Source organism: Saimiri boliviensis, chromosome 2 (assembly GCF_048565385.1).
Source record: "Saimiri boliviensis isolate mSaiBol1 chromosome 2, mSaiBol1.pri, whole genome shotgun sequence".
Lineage (NCBI taxonomy): Eukaryota > Metazoa > Chordata > Mammalia > Primates > Cebidae > Saimiri > Saimiri boliviensis.
This window is the reverse complement of record NC_133450.1, coordinates 211933584-211956812: the sequence shown is the minus strand read 5'-3', so window position 1 is coordinate 211956812 and position 23229 is coordinate 211933584. Positions and strand designations below refer to the sequence as shown.

Genomic DNA, 23229 nt, shown 5'->3' with positions numbered 1-23229 from the left:
ACTGAACACTTTCTTTGCTCAACTTCTCTCTCATTTGTCTTTGTTCACCAGGATAGCCTTCTCAGTGTCATTGCTGGATTATTCTCTTTTCAGTCTCTAGATATTGGTGCACCCAGGCTCTCAGTCCTTGGGCCTCTTCTCTATCTATGCCTATCATTTCATGTTCTCCTCTGTTCTCCTGGTGTTATTGAATTTATCCTGACAGTCCACATTATGTTCTCAACCTAGACAAATCCTCTAAACTCCAGACCTATATTTCCAGCTATTTAAAAGCCTTCCTTTCTCTTTTCTTTTGAGATGGAATTTCACTATTGTTGCCCAGTCTGGAGTGCGATGGCGGGATCTCGGCTCACTGCAACCAAGTTCAAGGGATTCTCCTGCCTCAGCCACCCAAGTAGCTGGGATTACAGGCATGCCACACCACACCTGGCTACTTTTATATTTTTGGTAGAGATGGGGTTTCTCCATGTTGGTCAGGCTGGTCTTGAACTCCTGACCTCAGGTGATCCACCGACTTTAGCCACCCAAAGTGTTGGGATTATAGGCATGAGTCACCGTGCCTGGCCAGCCACTGTGCCTGGCCTAATTTTTGTATTTTCAGTAAAGACAGGGTTTCACTATGTTGACCAGGCTGGTCTCAAACTCCTGATTTCAGGTGATCCACCCGCCTTGGCCTCCCAAAGTTCTGAAATTACAGGCATGAACCACTGCATCCGGCCTTTAAGAGCCTTCTTAAATGTGTCATGTCAAAGTCTAGATTCTTGGCTGCTTTTTTCAAATGCGCTGCTCTACTAACATTGAACGGCATCACTGTTGATACAGATATTTGAACCTCAAGCAAGTAGTATCCATGATTCTTTTTCTTTCATATTCCACAGCAGCACATCCTATAAACTCTCTTTAGAAACATACTGTACTCCATAAATATGCACAATTATTATGTGTCAATGAAAAACAAAAGAAAAGAAAATGCATTTCTGGTATATCTACTTAAGGCCTTCATCCAGGCCACTCCCTGCTTTTATCTAGATCACTACAGTGACCACCTAGTGGCACTCCCGCTTCTGATTCTGTCCTCCCTGGCCTTCAGGTCTTCTTTACACAGCAGCCAGAGTGATCTTTCTGAAACCCGACTCAGATCCTGGCACTTGTGTCCAACCTCTCTAGTGGCTTTTTATCTCACTTAATATAAAATCTAAAGTCCTCCCATTCAGCCTTAAAAAAGAAAGAGATTCTTTCATTTGCAACAACATGGATGGAACCGGAAAACGTTATGCTAAGTGAAATAAGCCAGGCACAGGACAACGAATATTGAACATTTTCACTTATATGTGGAAGCTAGAACAATGGAATTCATAGAAGCGGAGAGCTGAATGGTGGTTCCCAGAGGCTGAGGGTAGGAGAAATAAGATGATGGGCAAAGAATCGAAAGCTTGAGTTAGATCTAAGGCTTAAATGTCGAGATCTGTTTCACAGTGTGGCGAATATCATTAATGGTTGAGTACTGTACATTTTAATACTGCTAAGGGAGTAAATTTAAAATGTTCTTATCACAAAAGAAAGTTAAATATTCGAGGTTGGGAGTATGTTCATTAGCTTGATTTGAGCATTTCACATTGTATTAAATAATCATAACCACTTTCTGTCCCATAATTTGTACCCTATAATTTGTCAATATATGTTAATAACAGTAAAGTCCTCATCCTGGCCTACCAGGACCTCCTTCATGTGGCTTCTGCTCCCTCTCTCTACCTCTCCAAACTGGCCTTCATGTCATTTTTTAAACATTCTAAGTTCACTCACAGTATGGGACATGTTACATTTGCTCCTTGCTTTGCCTGGAACAGATTGCTGCCTTTAAGCTTCCGTTACCTCCTTCAGGTCTCTGGTTGTATTTCTCCTCCTTGAAGAACATGGGATCATTCTCCCATGCCACTGTCTGTCCCCTGAACTTGCTCTATTTTTACTGTGGGACTTACCATGTCTGACATTTCATTATATCTGCATTGACATGTTTGTCATCTGGTGCTCTCACTAGAAGGTATATTCAAAAAGAACAACAGTTTGCCTGTCCTTTTCACTGTCTGATAGCCTGCATTTAGGAGAGCCTCATAAACATAGTTCAAAAAATACTGGTTGAAAAGAAGGAACAACAGACACTGGGCCCTACTTGGAGGAGGTAGAGAGGGAGCAGGGTGAGGACTGAAAAACTACCTGTGGGGTACTAGTATGCTTATCATCTGAGTGGCAAAATAATCTGTACACCAAACCCTCATGACACACAATTTGTCTATATAAACAAATGTGCGCATGTACCCTTGAACCTAAAATAAAAGCTAAAAAGTTAAAAGAAAATACTACTTGAAAGAATGAATAGGAAGTCATGGAGTCAATTGACTTTGAGAGAGACATGGTTATTTTTCCTCAATTTGAGGACTGATTTTTTTTTTTTTTTTTTTTTTTTTTTTTTTTTTTTTTTTTTTTTGTAATTGAGATGGAGTCTTACCCTGTTGCCCAGGCTGGAGTGTAATGGCACAATCTCAGCTCACTGCAAACTCCACCTCCTGGTTTCAAGCAATTCTTCCACCTCAGCCTCCTGAGTAGCTAGGATTACAGGTGCCCCTACCCCCGCGCTACACCTGGCTAAATTTTTTTAAATTTGTTTTTAGTAGAGACTGGGTTTCACCATATTGACCAGGCTTGTCTTGAATTGCTGACCTCTAGTGATTGCTCCGCACCCCGTGTGGCCTCCCGAAGTGCTGGGATTACGGGCATGAGCCACCATGCCTGGCCTTGAGGACTGACTATATGCAAGTCCTGAGCGAGATGTTAAGAATATCCCAAACAAGCTATCCCTTTCCCATTCTCACACACAACACATCCTGTAGCAGTGACAGAGAGAAGTTAACGGGGAATTTTAGTTCAGGGTGATACATACTTTGAGGAAGTGCAAGGTGCTATTGGTGAGTAAGCATGGAGCTGAGAGAGTAGGGAATGAGTTTTTCCAGTCCAGAAAACTGCATGTAAGTGAGACAACTTGGAAGTTAGAGTGTGTTTGTACACTTGGATGGAACATAGAAACAAAAGAAAAAGAAAAGGAGACGACAGGACAGCCAGTGTCCTAGTCAGTGTTAAGATATCGGGGATACATTTTAGATAGTGGCTAGTTTCTGAAAGTTCATATAAATGTAAGGAAAAGGTGAATGTGGGTAAGGCTAATTGTGAATAGTTTCACAGAGCAGCATGAAGTGACTGGGATGAGGACAGGGCAATGAGGAAGGAGCTGGGAATTTGAACATAAGGCATCTCGAATATAAATTGAGAAAGTTTCCTATTTGTCTCCTAGACAGTGGGGTTCATTAACTGGTTCCCAAAAAGGTGGAGGAGGTGGCATGAGCCAACTCACACTTTGAGAAGATAATTCTGGCTGTCATATTTAAGAAGAATTGTAAGGTTGTCAAGGTAGAAGCAGAGCGACCAGGTGGGTGGCATTTGTACTTCTGTGTGTCTTGGCAAAGAACCTGGTTTTATTTAATCCCATTAAGACTTCTTTCCTGAAGCTCTCTGGTCTTACCAGACATGCTGCTGACTGGCAAGGGGGAAAAAAATGAATGCACTAAGTTGTTAAGGATTGATTCCAAAATTCCTCACTTCTGAGGATTTAATTGCCACCTCTACCTACGCATGAAACAGGGTGAAGTAATAAATAGAAACAGGAAGTCAATGAAGACTTAGGCAATTTGGAAACAGAGTCCTAAGGTAACTTGCCAGATTCCAGGGGCTCCGTATTGGCAGTGAAACAATCTGATTGCGGGAAGTGCCTAAGAACATGAGTTTCTTAGTGTTGGAAAGAGAGAAGATCCATTCATAAGCCTGTTTGCCCTGCCTTCATTCATTTAAGAATCGTTTACTGGGTATTTTATAAGTTCCAGGCAATGTATTGAGAGCTGAGAAAAGTAGATACAGTTCCTTCCCAATGGAGGTTGCCGTCTAGTGGAGAGTGAGGATAATAAAATCATTCCCAGCTGGTCTGGGGAGCCTGAGCCTAAGCTAGTTGGGGGAGTCAACTAAAGTGCCCTGTACAAGTGACCTCCAGGCCCAGGCCCAGTACTTTGAGAAGGAGTTTATCAGGTGAGAATGCGGAGAAGATTGTCCAAAGTAGAGGAGATCTCAGAAGCACTTCAGACCTGAAGTTCTTGGTTCCACTCCATAGAAAAGTCACTTGGGAGCTTGTTAAAAAGGCAGAGGCAAAGACTCTGGCCTGCTAAGTTTTGACAAAGCTCTCATCTGTGTATTTTAACATGGATTCTCACCAAAGTCTGATGCAGGTGGCTGATCTCACATCAAAGTAACACAGATGGAATCCGTGTTTGATGGTTTTCAAATTGTGCCCCCTGGCCTGAAGCTCAGGATGGTGAGAGGAGAGGCAGGGGTCTGCCGTGTCCCTATCCCCTGAGAAGTTCTACTTATATGAGGTTTACTTATTTTGCAAAATATTGATTGGAATGTTAGTATTTGTACTTCCTCCAGCAAAATGTACAGTCTTTGTGTATCGTGTTTACTCCTGTAGTCCTAGCACCTAACATAGAGACAAAACCTTCCCCTACAATTATTTGAAAGAATATATTAATAAGTCAATGTTTCAAGTCTAAGTAAAAGCATGAAGGCCACTAATTCAGTCCAACAATTCATTTTACAGATGAGTAAAGTGAAACTCAAAGACAAATCATTACTTGTCTAAGGTTGTCGAGCTTATTATGTTAGAGTAGAGGGCTGACTTACTATGCCTGTGCCCACAGTCTAGTGTTGGTTCTTCCAGGTCCAATTTCAGCTTTTATTTATTTATTTTTAGTCAGAGTCTTGCTCTGTTGCCCAGGCTGGAGTGCAATGGCACTATCTTGGCTCACTGAAACCTCCATCTCCTAGGTTCAAGCAATTCTCCTACCTCACCCTCCCAAGTAGCTGGGATTATAGGCCCCTGCCACCAGGCCCAGCTAATTTTTTTTTTTTTTTGTATTTTTAGTAGAGATGAAGTTTCAGCATATTGACCATGCTGGCCTCGAACTCCTGACCTCATGATCTGCCCACAGTGGCCCCCCAAAGTGCTGAAATTACAGGCGTGAGCCATCGCGCCTGGCCTCAGCTTTCAAGGAGGACAAAATATTGGCAGAATCTTGCTGAAAATACAGGAAGTCAGAAATATGATGCAGTTTAAGAACCATTTACATAAATTCATAGACTTGAGGCTCATACTGGGCAATTAGCTTGCTAGAGAGAATCTTGGATTGAAAGCAGTCCTAAACCACATCTGGTGTGCTCATAGTGTCATAGGGATAGTTAAACCCGGAATCTTCGAGCCTGAGTTTCTTAATCTATAAAATGAAAACGATCACAACCAGCTCCCAGGGTACTTGTGAGTATTCATACAAATTGCCTGGCCCAAAAATAGGTGACCAACATTTATTTTTGCTTAAGCATATGGATCTGGAAAATCAAACATGCCCAATATGGGAAAAGAGATCTTGTTTATCTCTGAGTCTGCTAATGGTTTAGGCAGTAAGTACATGCAGGAGGGAGAGAGGGACAAAGTGAGAGAGAGACAGAGAGAGAGGAAGAGAAGGAGAAGGGAGAGAGAAGACAGGAAACGAGAAAAGGGGAGGAAAAAAAGAAGGAAGGAAGTTGAGGAGGGAGGAAGGAAGGAAGGGGAAGGGAAAGGAAAGAAAGGAAGGGAGGGAGGGAGGAAGGAAGGAAAAGAGAAAGAGAAAGAAAGAAAGAAAAGAAAGTAGAAAAGAAAGAGTACTGTTCTTCCCTCTGGAAAATACCATGTGAGCTCGCAGAGGTATCATGTTGGTTGTCGGCGGTGGCTTTTGTACAATATGGCCATCAGATACCTTTATGCTCAAGAAGAATGGTAGTCGTGTGTGGAGACATGAAGAGGAACCAAAGACAATTGGTGGAGAGAAACACTTCTGTGTGGTTTAGAAGAATGCACAGAATTAAAATTCAGACTTTGTGGGTAGTTCTAGGGTAAAACAGGAAACTGGCATTTCTCAGTGTGTTTTAGAGTACTGTCCGACTAACTCAGAGCTGAAAAACCCTAAGCAGGCAATCCCTACGATAACTTATTTATCATCTTGACGCTTACGTGAGACTGACACATCTGTGGCCACAGTAATAACTAATTTTTGAATGAAACATGTCCAGTTCACCTGGGTATCCAGAAGACAGTTCCTAATATTCCATATACATTTTTACTTCTTTGAAATTCATAGCATTTCCTAATAAGTAAGGACAACAGTAACACTTTCCAACCACCTGTTGGATTTCAAATCCCTCCCATAAGCTTCTCTGTCAATCAGTTATGCAAACTCTGCTTCAGTTTCTTCAAAAACGGGGACCTCTCTGCTTCCCAGAGCAGCTTGTTCTATTGTGGTCAGTTCTAACAGCCAGCAGGGACTTGCTTTACTGAGTGTAATTGTGAGAATTTTAGAATAAATTAAATTATTATTTAATAATTGCTGTCAATTATTCCTAGTCATTCCAATTTTACCTCCCAGAGCCATGTTTCTGTGACATTCACAACTCATCAGATCCTACCAACTAAGAAAATTGGTGATGTCTTCCTTCTTCTTATGGTGCTTTGGTAATCAAATAAAATATCTCTAAGAATATTTTACACACCCCTCCCTATGCCTATCATTTTTCTCTTATCACTGATTGTACTAAATCAATTACATTGTTTAATCATAAAATCATAAACTCCACTTAAAATGTTTATTTTCTTATCTCAGATGTGATCTGGGCAGTTTTTATCAGTTTCTTCTGATGTATATTTAAATAATGAGTGTGTTATTCAGGTTTAAAAGTTCTCCAAGAAGGCTACGTGGGAAAACATCTCTGTTTTCTAATTTGCTTCAGCCCAGTAGTTTTCAAACATGTTGGGAGCAAGAGAATACTTCTGTCAAAGCAAAACAAACAAACAAATTACTGATCTATCTATCTCTGTCAGTGGTAGTATAATATATAAATCTTTGATCATCCTTGATTATTTCCGTAAAATATTTCATTTGATGTCCAGGTCAGTGAGTTAAAACAGGATCAGCAAACTTTCTATAAAGAGTCAGATAGGTTGGGCATGGTGGCTCACGCCTGTACTCCCAGCACTTTGGGAGGCTGAGGCAGGCGGATCACAAGGTCAAGAGATCGAGACCATGGCGAAACCCCATCTCTACTAAAAATTACAAAAATTAGCTGGGCGTGGTGGCACACATCTTTTGTCCCAGCTACTCGGGAGGCTGAGGCAGGAGAATTGCTTGAACCTGGGAGGCGGAGGTTGCAGTGAGCTGAGATCGCGCCACTGCACTCCAGCCTGGTGCCTGGCAACAGAGCAAGACTCTGTCTCAAAAAAAAAAAGAAAAAAAGAAGTGTCAGATAGTAAATATTTGAGACTTTGTGGGACTTCTGGTCTATGTTGCAGCTACTCAACTCTGCCACTGTACTACAAGAGAAGCCACAGAATATACAGCATATAAATAGATGATTGTGATAGTTTTTCAATAAAAATTTGTTTGCTAAACAGACAGTGGGACATGTTTCATCTTTGGCCCGTAGTTTGATGCCTTGTGAGTTAATCTTTAATGATTTTAGTGCATTTTGCTTAAGTATGGTTTTAGATCCCTGGTTCTTGATATAGAGCCAGAGATTCAATTAATATAACTGAATGAATTAGCAGAAGAAAAATATATTTGTTAACCAGTTTAAAACAGGGACAGGGAATATTTCTTTACAGGAAAATGACAAAAGATCTAGCTCAGGGGTCCCCAAACTTTTTACGCAGGTGGCCAGTTCACTGTCCCTCAGACCGTTGGAGGGCCAGACTATGCAAGGTGTGACACCCTTCACAGCCAGTGCTGCTGCCTCCACTATCTCAGACAGCGGTATACAGTGTCACAGGCCCAGCACCGCCTCCAGTGCTGTATACAGGGATGGCAGTGATCAGCCTGTGACACTGTGTATACAGCGTCCTGGACATCTGCAGCAGCGGTGGGCCTCTTCTGTGGGAAGCCCACTGCTGCATGTTTCCCCTATTATAAGACACCTCCTAAAAATAAGACAGCCCCCGTCTTTTGGGGTAAAATTAATATAAGACAGGGTCTTATAATAGGGGAAACATGGTGTGTAGTAATGTGGGGGGAGACTTTTGGGCAAAGGGAGGTTACAGGGGCCATTATGTTGTTGTACATTTGGGGGAGTATGGGGGACATTGTACTGTGTAGTAATGGTTATAGTGCTTTTCCTTTCTTCCTACTTCTGCTGTTATTTCGCACTGCTTCCGGTGATGTGGGGTGCCGCAGCCACAGACCAGATGTGCATCATATGACGCGCTTCCAGAGCCGTGACACATGTGTACTGCATCACCGGAAGTAGTACTGTACGTGAGCGATGCCACGCTTTGCAGCGCCGCCACATACAGTGCTCCTCTCACTGACCACCAGTGAAAGAGGTACCCCTTCCTGAAGCGCGGCGGGGGCCAGATAAATGGCCTCAGGGGGCTGCATGCAGCCCACAGGCCATAGTTTGGGGACACCTGGTCTTGCTGATAATGTGTATTGGGGGTGGCTCAGAGATGGCAGCATGCTCACTAATCCTAAAATATCTTAACAAGAAGGAAATTGGCAATTAAATGCAGTATTACTTGCCGGGAAAAAAATCGTTCATTTTTCTTCTTAAACAATGCACTGTGGCAGAGGGAATTAAGCAGAGACCTGGTGTGGAAGACCTGGATTTAAAACCAGCTCTCGTGCTGACAGCTGTGTGTCTATGAGAGAATTATTTCCTCTCTCAGAGTCCCTGTGTTTCCATCTAAAATTTAAGGCAATGACAAAGACACTCTGTGGTTCCTTGGAGCTTTCAAATTTTGTGATCTGAAAGAAAAAAATTCACATAATTGCAATGTTTAATAGGATTTATGATAATTGGAAAATAATTGCCATTCCAAAGTTTTATTAATCTATATTTAGTTATGAGTCATGCTTTCACAATAGATGCTTTGGAAATAAACAAAGAGACAAATTGAGTCAACAGAATTTTAAATATTTTATTTATATGCAGTTTGTGTAATCTCTGGAGCCCATAGGCATATTAAGATCATTTAAAATATCCATTAAAAGTTATGTGTTACAAAACAAACTCTCCTTTTAGAACGCCTTGCCGAAAGATACATAGCTAACATTTATTGAGTAGCTACTACTGCCAGATTAATTGCATTCATTATGTTTAATCCTTCCAGCAATGCTGCAAGGTAAATACTAATATTTCTATTGCACTGACAAAGAAGCTCAGAGATGCTGAGGGATTTGCAAATGTTCACTCGGTTAATGAGTGGGTTTATGGTAGGATTCAGAGCCAGACCAGTCTGACCATACAGTCTGTGCTCATCCCACAGTGCCAGAATGTCTTTGCGAAAGGACCTGTTTGGTACCCTTTTTCCAGGTGCTCAGTGGAATGAGCATTTGCTTTCCTTGATAGTCTCTATTTTGCTTTTCTATAGGGCATTGCAGGGACTACTGGCAAGGTGGGTTGGGAGAGTCAGTGACTTCCCCTAGTCACATGGGAACACCAGAAGGGATAGGGGAGTAGAGAATAGGAAGAAACAAAGAAGCAGCCAGATTGAGAACCACAGAATCTGAGTTTCTGTCCCGGCTCTGGTACAGATTTTCCAAGCAGCCTTTACTGCCCTGGGCCTCGGTTCTCTCCACTTGTGATGGGGATGGTGATGCTCTCTATCTTCCAGGTTATCGGGAGAGTAATGTATGTGGTGACAGATTTGTAAAGGGCCACGTGCACTACAAACTCCAGAAAGTCAAGAAAATGGAATAAGACAGTGGATCCGCGTTGAGAACACGGAATCTAAGATGAGGAACTTATCTCCTAGTCCCACTTACCACCAGTGGTGCTGTGGCCTTAGAAAGTCCCTTTCAGCCGGGCACGGTCCTGATGTTTTGGATCGGTGTGACAAGGCAGTGAGCAGTTCCAGTGCATGGAGTATGTCTCAAGAAACACTGGGCCCTCGGAAGTAAAATAAAACAAGTGCATTCTAAGCTTCTCTCCTGTGATTAATTCTCATAACCACCATTGTGACCCCCTGCACTCAATCATGGTGCTTCAGGAAGAATCCCACTTGCTTTTCTGGAAATGTCCATTTATGTAAAAGTTGTGCCATTCCGAGTGTGCTTGTTGTGTTTCTATTTTTCCCTCTCAAGTGTCTATGCAATGAGAAACACAGTGGCCTTACAGCGCTCTCCCCTTAGATTATTTACCCCCATTGCTCGGACTTTAGCCCCATAAGAGCCTTCAGAACTGCTATGGGGCTGACATTAAAGACCTCATTACTTAAGTGAACACCTTTGGAAAACAAACCTCTGTACACATTGTAAGCAAGGATTACTTTATTCTCTGAAGTTAAGTTGATATCTTGACTTGTAATTAAAATAATACTATTCATAATTACATATTCAGAGATAGTTCTTTTCTCCTCCTCCTCCTTTTTCTACTTTTCCTCACTTCACCCCTCTGGGGCCAAAATGCTCTGCGAGATCCACATGGATGCGGATGTTTCTCGGCTGCCTTGCCAGTTGTGTTCTGGGGCATGAAGGCAGGCAGGGGATTTGGAGCTGACACCCTCTCGTTAAGATGCATCATTTCTGCCTCACATATGCCCTTGGGTTCACCTTTCCCTAGGCTGGCTGAGGATTGTGTGGGGAGCGGCTGGGAGCAGCAGGCAAGAGAAATGCCCTCTTTCCTCTCTCAGCTCAATGATTTCACCTCACTCTTCTCCTCTGTGATTCCCCCTGTTCCTCTCTGGGGATAATTTGCTGCTAACAGTAACAGAAGCTGTCCCAGAGTTCTTGTCTATCACCTCGATACTCAGAAGCTTCTCTTTATCCATTTCCAAATGATTAGTTAACGCGACCAGTGGGATAAGCCACCCAGTAATAAACAAATGCAAACATCCCATCACTGTGATCAATCATGCTTTCAACAAACACTTATTCGGAGTACAGTTTCATTACAGTATTCCAAAATGTATTCTTGGATTAAGCCAGACAGTCAGAAAGCTCTATATTTTGTAATATGTTTGTCTTTCATGGAGTTGCTTTATTGTATGAATAGTATATGAATAGTGCTTTATTGTATGCAGTAGGCTACCTTGAGCCCATAAAACTCACAGGAATATTGTTGAGAACATCACCCACCAGAGTCAACTATATTGATCTCTTTATGGGAAACCATGGGCAATGTTTGTGTCTTACTGTAGCATCCAGGGAATCTATTTCTCAAACAACTTTGAACAACTACTCTGCTGTCTTTCTGACTGTATGGCTTTTGGCTATCATTACCCTTTTTCCTTTAGCTATAAGGAAGCTCAGAAACACTTACAGTTCACTTACATCAAGTGTTCAGGACTTCATAGAATTAACTTTCCAAATTTCATTTTTTATTTTAACCCAAACTTTATTTTCTATTCTCCCTTTTTTCTTATTTTATGTATATTTTAAAGCCTGTAAGATATGTATGTTTTTTAAAGCAACCGCCAGCTACATCTGAGATCAGATTCATGTAAACAAAGAAGTCATGAAACATGCCTGCAAAGAGTAAAAGAACCCTTCACTTATTCAGAGGTCATTAGGAGGGAGCTCGATTAAAAACAATAGAGGAAACACATTTATCCAGTGCTCCCTAAAGACACAAAACTGCTGGAAGCATTCCCCTTACAACTCAAAGAGGCAGAAATTGTCACTTCCCGCCCCCATTTTACAGATGAAGAAACTAAAATCGGACCTTTTAAGCAATAGAAACATCATAAATGTGTCCTGTACAAACAGTCGTAAAAAAATAATGCTAATGCCACAGCAGCTAATGTTTGTTCATACCCTGTTGCCAACTGTAAAGAAGTTGTCTATTATTTCATTTAACTCTCCCAGCACAATCTGAGGAGATGCTTTTAGTCCTCATCACATATGTGAAAAAATAGACTTGGATGGAGTTTATAAACTATTGGTCTATTTCTTAAATTCACCCTTGCTACTTTCAGTATACTTCACAAGAATCAGATCCCACCTTTCCCTAAAGTTTATCTACTGGTAATTTTAAAAGAACATGATTGTGTCCTTTCCCTTATCCCCCACCAATCTGTCCATGATCACCCAACTTTCCAGTGTAGCTGCTCATCATAACAACAAGGATAATATTGATAATAACTTTAATATTTGATTGACAGTTTCATGGAGTTGCTTTATTGTATGAATAGTGTATGAATAATCCTAAGCCTATCCTTGTAAGGTACTACTATTTACATTTTACAAAATATTAACCAATAGGTGGTCGAATCATAACTCATTTTTACCCCTAGAGCCTAGGATGGAGGATACAGGGATTAAAGATGATCCAATTCCACCAATTTATTTCACAGGTGAAGACACAGATATTCAGGAATGGATACACTTTCCCAAGAACACAGAGCTAGTTCTCCTTCCTGTCTTGTTTTTATTTTATTTTTTTTATTTTATTTTATTTATTGCCAAAGTCTTGCTCTGTTGCCCAGGCTGGAGTGCAGTGGCGTGATCCCAGCTCACTGCAGCCTCTGCCTCCCAGGCTCAAGCAATTCTCCTACCTCAGCCTCCCAAGTAGCTGGGACTATAGGTGTATGCCACCAAAGCCAGCTAATTTTTTTTTTGTATTTGTAGTAGAGACGGGGTTTTGCCGTGTTGCCCAGACTGCTCTTGAACTCTTGAGCTCAGGCAATCCACCCGCCTCAGCTTCCCAAAGTGCTGGGAGTACAGGTGGGAGCCACCACACTCGGCCTCCTCCTTTCTGTCTCGTGATTATGTCTCCTTCTGTGTAGTGTGTCACTGGGCATATGTATGTGTATCTGTGTGCATACATGTAGGAAAGCAGGGGACTAACAAAGAGGATGAAGGAGGATTCCTATACAGGCAACGTTTTGCTCTAAAAGAAGCATTTGGACTTATAGTTTTCTCTCCAGCCTCATCTTAAATCTAGCAACCCTGGCTGCAGTCTTTATCCGTTCCCAGGCCCTGTCATCATCTGCCCTCCCACCTCCAGCTCCCCTAATGTGACGGGCCTTGCTGCAGACACCCCATGACTTCCATCCAGGATCCTTTTTTAATCTCTGGCTAATTGGTTTGCCCACCCTGCTGGGATGCTTAATTGGGCATAAGCATATTCTGCAGATCCTGTGCCATTGTGAGTTCTGCCTTCTCCTCCAAGGGGAATTTGCTTGTTCTGTGCACTCAGAAGGAAAGATATATTTTATGTTATGTTCAATTCCCTGAGAACTGACATGAAATTGTTCCTGGGCCACAAAGCAGTTAGATAACATGGCAAGCAAGGCTTGCTTTCTTTTATGTATTTTCTTTTACTTTGTTTTTTTAAGGTGGCATGTTGCAGTGGAAAGGACACTGCACTTGAAGTCATGTGCCCTAGGCTCTGATTGGATCCTTCCCGATCATTTGCTGTGGGATCTTGATCAAATAACTTAATCTTTTTGACGTTCGATTTTGCCATCAGTGGATTGTATGAGTTGGATTTGATGACTTCTATGAATGGAGTGAGAGTGAAGCTTTTAGGACATATTACCCATGGGCCAAAGATAGCCTGGCACTTGCTTTTGTAAATAAAGTTTTATTGGAGCACATCCACACTCAGCTGTATTGTCTATGACTATTTCACTCTACAAGGACACAGTTGAGTGTTTGCAGCAAATACCTTGTGGCTGAAAAGCCTAAAATATTTACTACCTGGACCTTTATAGAAAATGTTTGCCTACCCTTCCTTTAGAACATAAATTGGATTGGGTAGACTCGAAACCTTCTTTTGGCTTTTCATGTTACTTAGAATATTTTTAGAAGTTTTACTAAGGCTGACAAAGCCTTTTGAGGTCTAGGTTCACCCTACTCCATCTTTCAATCTTATTTTTCTTCCCCTGTCACCCCTTGACTCATCTAGGCCTGCCCTTTGATGTTCCCCAAATGTGGCAAACACATTTCCACCCCAGGACCTTTGCATTTGCTGTTACTTTTTCCTAGAACGTTATTTCACCAGGTGGCCTCATGATCTTGCTCTCATTTCCCTCAGGCGTCTCCTCAAATGTCATCAAATCAGAAAGGCCTTTTCTGAAGACCTATAACAAGTGACAGCCTCACCAACTTCTGGACATCCCAGCCTCCTTCCCATGATTTATTTGTCTTTGTAACACTTATCTCCCCTGACACCTTACCTATTTGTTTCTTCGTTATCTGTCCACTGTCACCAGCATGTATGCCCCTTGAAAGCAAGACTTTCATTAGTTTTGTTTACTGTGGTATCTTTAGAGCTGGAAAAATGGTAGATATTCAGATTTTGAATATGTAATTAACCTTTTCATCTCCAGTGTTGCTTAAATCTAGCTCTGAATAGACCTAGGTGCTATTGAGTCATTTTTCTTAAGTGTATTTTGGTAAAGAGTATAAAAATCACAGAATCCTGTGATTGTTACAGTCTTTGCTCCAATGTGGCTGTAATGGTTACAGAGCCACATAAACCCATCCTCAAAATGCTTTTAGCCTGGATTGTTGGCCAGTGAGAGCAGGGTTTATAGACTGAAATGTAGTAACATAGTTTGACACATAGTCATTCATCCTGTGGTCCCTGACAACCTCTCTGCCTTTAGCTCTTATCATTTATATATTATACGTGCACACAGACACACTCATCCCTTTCTTTCTAACTGTCCTATCTCCTCCTATTCACCTCCATTTTTTTTTTTACATGGAGCTCATTGTTCTTTACCATTTTTAAGTGTTCAGTTCTGTGGCAATAAATACATTTATATTGTTTTGTTTTTTCCTTTGTTCCTCCCTATCCTTCCCACTCTCTGGTAACCATCATTTCACTCTCTATCTTCATGAGATCCATTTTTTGTTTCCCACAAATGAGTGGCATATGTGATATTTGTCTTTCTGTGCTTGGACTATTTCACTTAACATAATGGCCTCCAATTCTGTCCATGCTGCTGCAAAGGACAGGATTTCATTCTCTCTTATGGCTGACTAATATTCCATTGTGTATGTATACCTCATTTTCTTTATCCAGTCATCCATTGATAGGCACTTAGGTTGATTCCACGTTTTGCCTGTTGTGAATAGTGCTGTGATAATCTCTTTAATATACATTTCCTTTCTTTTGGGTATATGTCTAGTAGTAGAATTGCTGAATCATATGGTAGTCCTATTTTAAGTTTTTGGAGGACCCTCCGTATTGTACATTATAGTTTAATACCTTCCCTAAACAACCATTTTTCCCCCTTCCCCCAGTGGACCAATTCCTTGGCATGAGAAACTCTATCTGTGGTGCTAAGCAGGTGGTTGGTGCTTTAGGGTAACATCCCCAGTTTCTAAGCTCTCCCCAGTGCCTGACTCTGTGCTCAGCAGGTCACATGCATCCCTCCCATAAGCCTTACGTCCACCCACTGAGGGATGAACTGGGTACCTGACATTGGATTTTTCCTGAGTTTCTTTTCCAGGAAGCAACACAGATGGCAGGTCCTGGTCCATTGCTGGTGAACATCACAGACTGTGATGGCTGTTTCAGAAAAAGGAATCGAATCATGCCTTGTAATTTGGTGGTGGCGGTGGCATTATTCTTCTGTATTGGTACTGGTTCTACTATGCTTATAGTCTACCTCTCAATATTACATTAAAAGGGTGATTTAAGAGTCAGGTTGCCAGTTTTCTACACTCAGTTCTACCACTCGTTAGCTACGTGATCTTTAACAAGTTACTTAACCTCTCTGTGTGTAAATAAATATTAATTTTAAGGAATGCAGACGTGTTCACATGAAAAAAAGCAACCCAAGACAGTAAGTCATGAATAAAACTGATATATATACACACATACACACACATATGTATATTTATATATATATATATATTTCTGTATACTGATATATGAGTATATTTATATGCATATATATAACCTCATAATTATATGTATATATAATTTTATAAATTTCTTGGATCAGCTGAAGAGGAAATACTCTTTTCCTCAAAGATATTTGACATTTCTCATTACTATGTATTGATCAATTGCTGGTTAGCAAATTACCTCACAACGTAGTGACTTAAAACAATATTATCTCACAGTTTCTGTGAGTCAGGAATCTGGACACCCTGTCTCTGGGTTTCTTATCAGGCTGCAGTCATCTCAAGGCTGGTTTGGGAAGGGTCTGTTTCCTTGTTTATGCCCATGGTTACTGCCAGGAGTCAGTTCCTCGTGAGGCCTCATTTCCTCGGAAGCTGTTGGCCAAAGGATTCCCTCGGCTCCTTCCCGTGTGTGTGTCTCTATAGAGCATCTCACAGCATGGCGGCAATGGAGAGGGGAAAGACGGATGCAGTGATGGATAGAGCAGGAGAGCAATGTGAGAAAGAGAAAGGGAACAGAGAGCCAGTGAGTGCGACAGAAAAGAAGACAGAGAGAGACACAGAGAGACTTAGAGAACCAGAGACGGAGAGAGACAGCACACAAAATAGACATCGAAAAATCTTGTAACTGAATCATGAAAGTGACACTCCATCACTTTCATATTCTATTAATTAGAAACAAGTCCCTGGGCCTGAGGTCATTCGGACTCAAGCTGCAAGCTGCCTGTCACACCTGTAGCACTTGTCTCCGCTGGCTGTCAAGTTCCTTCCCTCCTCTCCACATCCCGTCAGCCACTTGTTCCATCTTGTTGCCTCTGACACCCTCTTTCTTATACTCCTCCTATTTAATTCTGCCCCTTCCCATAACATATTCTGTATCTCTGCTCACTGCTCCTGACTTTTCTTCCCCGTGGTTATGTTTTGTTGTTGTTGTGTTTGTGTCTCTTTTACTTTTAGAGACAAGGTCTTGCTATGTTGCTCAGGCTGGTTTCAAACTCCTGAGATCAAGTGATCCTCCTGCCTTGGCCACCTGAGCAGCTGGGACTATAGGTGTGCACTACCATTCCGGCCATTTTTGTTTTTAACCACACTTCATTGACCTAAATTGCCTGCACACTTAAAATCTATAGTTCAAACCTGACCTCCTCTAGTCCTTGATTTATAATAAACTGAAAAGTCTTCCAGACTGTGAGCTTCTTAAGGATAGGGACTGTGACATGTGCATCCCCCTTCTGTGGACATCATATGTTGCCCTTAGTAGGTGTCTTGCAGGGTTCATTGAGTGCAGTTGATTACCTTAAGTACCTACAATAACGTACAAGGTATTCAGTCGACTTCAAATTTCAACTATGTCATGAATTATGGACAGAGATTTATTCAGCAGGCACAGACCATGAGCTCTGAATCCTGGAAACGTATTCTAATGTGAAAGCTCTTTTTGGACTCAGTTTTCTGTGACTCAGGGATCAGACACCACTGCTAAATTACCGGGGCACATTCTGGCCGGATGTCCCCCCGCCGTTCTGTTTCTTCTTGCCCTGTGTCCCTTTCCTCATTCATCTCTCCCATCTTGTGGCAGGAGAGAGAGACCTTTTCATTAAACTCTGGTTCCCATCGTTTATCTCCGCTGACCTTACAGCCCTCTTGTCTAGTCTGTTTTCCTCAAGGACCGAAAGCATGTAACTCAGGCAGGTCGGAGAGCTGGTCATTCTGGGGGAGCTCAATCTTCGGTAGGAACTGTGAGCGTTACTGAGCAAAAGCAACCTTAACTGAGTCCCTTTAAGTTTTCACCTGTACTCGGTTTTCATGCTCCAAGTTCACTGTACGTGATCTTTTAATGATTTATGTGTACATGTCTGGGAACTTGTGAGAAAATAAAGTTATAAAACAATGTTTCACGTTAAGTTATCACCTTGCAGTTTCCAAAGGTACTTTGCACTCTATGTTTCATGTAATTCCTGCATCAGCAGTAGCAAATAGATGCCATTAATTGAATTTTATAGATGAAGAAATGCAGGTCTAGAGAGGTGACAAGATCATAACACATAATTTGTAAGAGGCAGAGTGAGACTTGGGCTTCCAAATTTGATGCTGTTTGCTCTTGAGATAACTTTGTTATTACAGAAGGCAAACATGGAAATTCTCCCACATGGTCTTTGGAACATAGCTTAAGTGCTTTCAAATACTAGGTGCTCAATGAATACATGTTAACATTTTGGATTAAAGTGAGCTCTGGGCTCAGTATTTGATTTTTGGATTATCTTAGAACAGGCCTCAGGTTGCTTTGTGCCTTAGGTCCTGTCTACTGTTATACATCCTTCCATGTTTGTTTCCTTCCTTCCTTCTTTTCTTCCTTCCTTCCTTCCTTCTGTCCGTCTGTCCATCCATCCGTCTGTCCATCTGTCTGTCCATTCGTCCATCCATCCATCCATCCTTCCTTCCTTCCTCCTTCCCCTCCATCTCTCCTTCCTTCTTCCTTCCTTCTTTCCTTCTCTTTTCCTTCCTTCCTTCCTTCCTTTCTTCCTTCTTTCCTTCCTTCCCTCCCTTACTCCCTCCCTCCATCCCTCCCTCCCTCCATCCATCCCTCCTTCCCTCCCTCTCTCCATTCGTCCCTCCCTCCCTCCCTCCGTCTGTCCGTCCCTCCCTCCGTCTTGATTTCCATTTGCTTATTCATTTCTCCATCTGGCATTATCATGAATCCTGGCATGTAACAGGCACTGAGCTATTTACAGGGCTGGATTAGGGAGTGCCTAAGAAGAGTCAATTCTTGTGGTGTCATTTACAGTCTAGTGAGGGAGATGGACAAGCAACTAGAGGACAATGGAGGACTTGGTCTTGTGATAGGTATCAGAAATGGATAATAATCCCCTGGAACAGGGCTAGCATGATTATTATATGAGAGCTTAGACATAGTTTTCTTGGGGACTACAAAATACCATGAAAATTTTTATCAGCATATTGTCATTATCCATATCATCAGATTATTATATTTATTATCTTTTCTTTTTCCTCATTTCTCTACCTATCTGCTAATAAAAGTAACACCTGATATTTGTCTCCCTGGTGCTCTGTAAGCAACTTGAGGGCAAGGATGTTGTCTATCTGGTTCAATATTCCTGTGACCAGAATAGTACTCAATAAATATTTGTTGGTTGAAGATGACTGGAAACTCCAGATCAAGGCATCACTGGATACATATTAAAATTGTTCCACCCTGCTTAGCCTACTATTTTAATATCCAGGAGAGATACCTGAATGAATGATTGGGTGGACTTTGGCTTGATGGCGGTGGTGGTAAGTTGAGGAGTGTTGCCCATTTCTCCTGCCCAGGGAGTTTGCCCGTTGGAAGGTGAGGAACACAGCCATCGAGAGGAGAGATCTTATCCGCCATCCAGTGCCCCTCATGCCGGAGTTTCAAAGGAGCATCCGCCTGCTTGGCAGGAGACCCACCACTCAGCAGTTCATCGATACCATCATCAAAAAGTACGGCACCCACCTGCTCATCTCAGCCACATTGGGAGGTAGGTCAGTGGCCACTGGGCCAGAGCCTTGTCATGACTTTGGGTCTGGGATGGAAGGGAGAGTGGGATGTCTTGACAGCAAAGCCTTCTTGGCCTTTCTGCCATTAGACATCAAACAAAAGCATACACACCCAGATAAACCACATAGTCTTGGCTGTTGTGATCATATCCTAGGAGGAGATGATTCAGTTCTGTGGGACAATCTAATTTGAGAGTTTACTAAATTTTCTGAAAATATGGCCAACCCTTGGAATTGGCTCCATTTGTTAGAAATGCCTAATCTGATCATTGTCTCAGTTCCTTTGGTCTAATCTGGGAAAATAATTAAATTTCACGTATTGTTTAGGGAATCTGCTATGTTTATTTAAGTCTACTTCAGAGACCGATAACTTGAGGTTATCATTTTACAAACAGGCTATCATTTGTATCTCCTATGGGCTTAGAGTAGGTTTTATAGGAAAGCAGACTAATTGTTCCACCCTGCTCAGCCTTACCCATCCCTCCCCATCAGGGCCAGTCAGCATTTGAGTGAGCAAGGGTAAGGGGGAGGAAATAAATGCAAAGACAATGAATGGAAAATGGTACAGACTAGTGTCTTCAGATGCATGTGGATCTTGTCTGAAAGGGTCATTCATATTATGAACAATTCCTTAGGCACCAGTTTTGCCACAGTGACTGGGTTCACTGAACTTTGAGAAAGCCCCTTTAGTGATAGATCACTGTGCAACTTACTCACAAAGCTGCCGGCTGCATTTAGGTATGGCCCATGTCCCGCTAAGTGATATTGGCGTATTGATACAGGCACGGTAGACGGAGGTATAATTATAACAGGGGATCTTCTCCTTGAGAGAAGTGTTGAGCACTACTGACTGGACTGTCCAGTAGACTTCCTGGAGGAAGTGACAGTTTTGCTCAGCAGAAGCTGATTAAGTAAAGGGAGGTGGCAGAGCTTTCTAGGCTCAGCATACCGTGCACAATTTGAGGAAGACCCAATTCATAAAGTGATAATGTGGGGAATGTGGTGGGGAGACTGGTTAGGTAAATTTGTTCATTCTTAGAATGATATTATCCACTAAGCCAGTCTGAGTTCCATGGCTAAAGAACTTGGAGCCCAGTGTGCAAGGACAGGAAGCATCCAGCACTGGGAAAATATGCAGACTGGGAGGCTAAGCTGGTCCAGTCTTTTCACGTTCTGTCTGCTTTTATTCTAGCCACAATGGCAGCTGATTAGATGGTGCCCACCCTGATGAAGGGTGGGCCTGCCTTTCCCAGTCCACTGACTCAAATGTTAATCTCCTTTGGCAATACCCTCACCAACAAGACACACCCAGTTATTTGCCATATAGCAGACATTTGTACATTATCTTTATCCCTCAAAACTGCACCTGAGGCCACAATACCTCCATTTTATAAATAAAGAAGCTGAGACCCAGGAGAACTTTTGCTACTAAGTGATAAAGCTAAGCTATTAACTGAATGTTTTCCATTCACAAAGCTCACATTCTGTTTTTGATCCAATGTCAGTCATCTCTTTAAACAACTCACTTGCCCACCAACCCAATACCCATTCCAACAGCCAGCCAACCAGCATGTCTTTGTTGTCTGTTGCCAGTTCGATATTAAGTTAAGTAGGACTTTGAATATTAAATCATTAGTGTAAATTTTATTCTATTGTAAAGTGAAAATGAATTCATTTCTACGTTAAGTATAGCATTACCTGATCCCTTTTCTTTGGACATCTCTCACCTCCCATTTCACTTGGGGGAAAATAAAGCATTGAGACCAATTCAATTCTTCCATTAAAAGCTCTGCTCTCGTCTGTGTTCCTGGAAACCCCAAGTAACTAAGATATTTCTTCCTCAATGAAATATATTTTTAATTTCTCTAAGGCGAGGTGGTGAATTATTCACAGGGTCTTGTTCCTCTCCTGTTTTTACAACACAACATTTTAAAATATGCAAAGCTTTGGATTGAGATCTTGCGTTGGACAGCAGGCCCTAAATGTTCCCTCAGCCCTCAGTGTGGAGGAGTAGAGAGAGGGAAGGCGAAGAGATTTACTGTTGATGGAACACTGTGTGCCAGAAATGATGTGAAGCTATTCTTGCATCATCACTTCACTCATTCACTTATGGAAAACATATTTTTTAAGAGCCTCCTGTGCAAAGTGAGAGAAGGGAGGAGGAAGATTGCAGGGAATGAAAGGGCAGGCTCTGGAGTTTGATCCCCTGGCTTCCAGTCTTGGCTCCTGCTGTTCACTAGCTTAGGGTCACTATTAGTCAGGGTTATCCAGAAGGACAGAACTAATAGGGTAGATGTACATATAAAAGGGATTTTATTAAGGAGTATTGACTCACATGATCACAAGGTCCCACAATAGGCTATCTGCAAGCTGAGGAGCAAGAAAGCCAGTCCAAGTCCCAAAGCTGAAGAACTCAAGGACAGGAAGCATCTAGCATGGTGAAAAGATGTAGGCTGGCAGGCTAAGCCAGTCTAGTCTTTTCACATTCTGTCTGCTTTTACTCTAGCCACACTGGCAGCTGATTAGAGGGTGCCCACCCAGATTGAGGGTGAGCCTGCCTTTCCCAGCCCACTAACTCAAATGTTAATCTCCTTTGACAACATCCTCACAGACACACCCAGGAACTATACTTTGCATCCTTCAATCCAATCAAGTTGACATTATTAACCATCACAGTCACCTTGGCAAGTAATTCAATCCTTTAAATCTCCATTTCCTCTTTTGTAAGTAGTTACAATAATAGTCCTTTATACATATTGAAAAAATTAAATAAAAGGATCAATTGAAAGTGCTTAGCACACTGTCTGACACTTAATAAATTGTTGCTATGTTACTGTTCTTGTTCTTACTATTATTGTTATTACTTAATGGAGCTAAAAAACTTGCAGAGCCAGATTAAGGCCCAATTCTGCTACTTACTAGATGAGTGGGAGATGCTGAGAAATTCACTTTTCTGTCTGAATATCAATTTCTTTATCTATAAATAAGGAGGTACAAACAATTTTATTTACTATTTTTTTTTCTAAGACCACTGTATTGATTGAGCTTTATTAACTCTTTGACATGTCAGGTAAGTTCACAAGAGCATAATCAAATACTAAAAGATGCTTCTTGACCTGTCACCTATGAGACAAACACATGTGTTTGTTTGGCTCTTTGATGAGAATGGAGAGGAAGAAAAGGCTATGAGAATGGAGAAGTAGAACTGATAGGAGGGCCAACAAATGAGCAATTTCCATGGGATCTTCAGATTTTTGGTGAAATCTATTAAACTCATAAAACACAACATGTGAATACTCTTATGAAAGGTGGCAAAGGGAAAAACTGTGCATCTGGAAGGACACACAAGAAAATGGGTAGACATTTTTCTTAGTCCCCTTAATGACCATATCTTGGGCTGATGGAACCACCTTGGAGACTGGGTAACACATGTAATTAAACTTGCGTGTATGCCTATGCATGCATGGAAGTACATCTGTGTAAACAGATGTGCACGAATGCCTACATGTATAGACGATATGCACCAAGCCTATTCCTGCTTAGATGTGAGTTAATTTATACATGAGCATGTATTCATGCGCATTGCACACATGTGTATGCATTGCTCACATGTATACGGTTGCAACATGGATATATGTGTGTGTGAATGTGAGATGGCACATTCATATGAATGTGTGTGTTGCATGGATGTCTTTTTATAGGCTCATCT

The 23229-nt window shown here is 41.7% G+C and overlaps 1 protein-coding gene across 1 annotated transcript in view; it reads left to right on the top strand.

Annotated features, from left to right (window-relative positions):
* BRINP1 (BMP/retinoic acid inducible neural specific 1) overlaps positions 1 to 23229 on the top strand; it is a 204440-nt gene that overhangs the window by 103506 nt on the left and 77705 nt on the right. The window contains exon 3 of the mRNA XM_003925186.3: positions 19311 to 19501. Within this exon, the coding sequence (XP_003925235.1) occupies positions 19311 to 19501 (191 nt within the window). The remainder of the gene's footprint in view (positions 1 to 19310; positions 19502 to 23229) is intronic.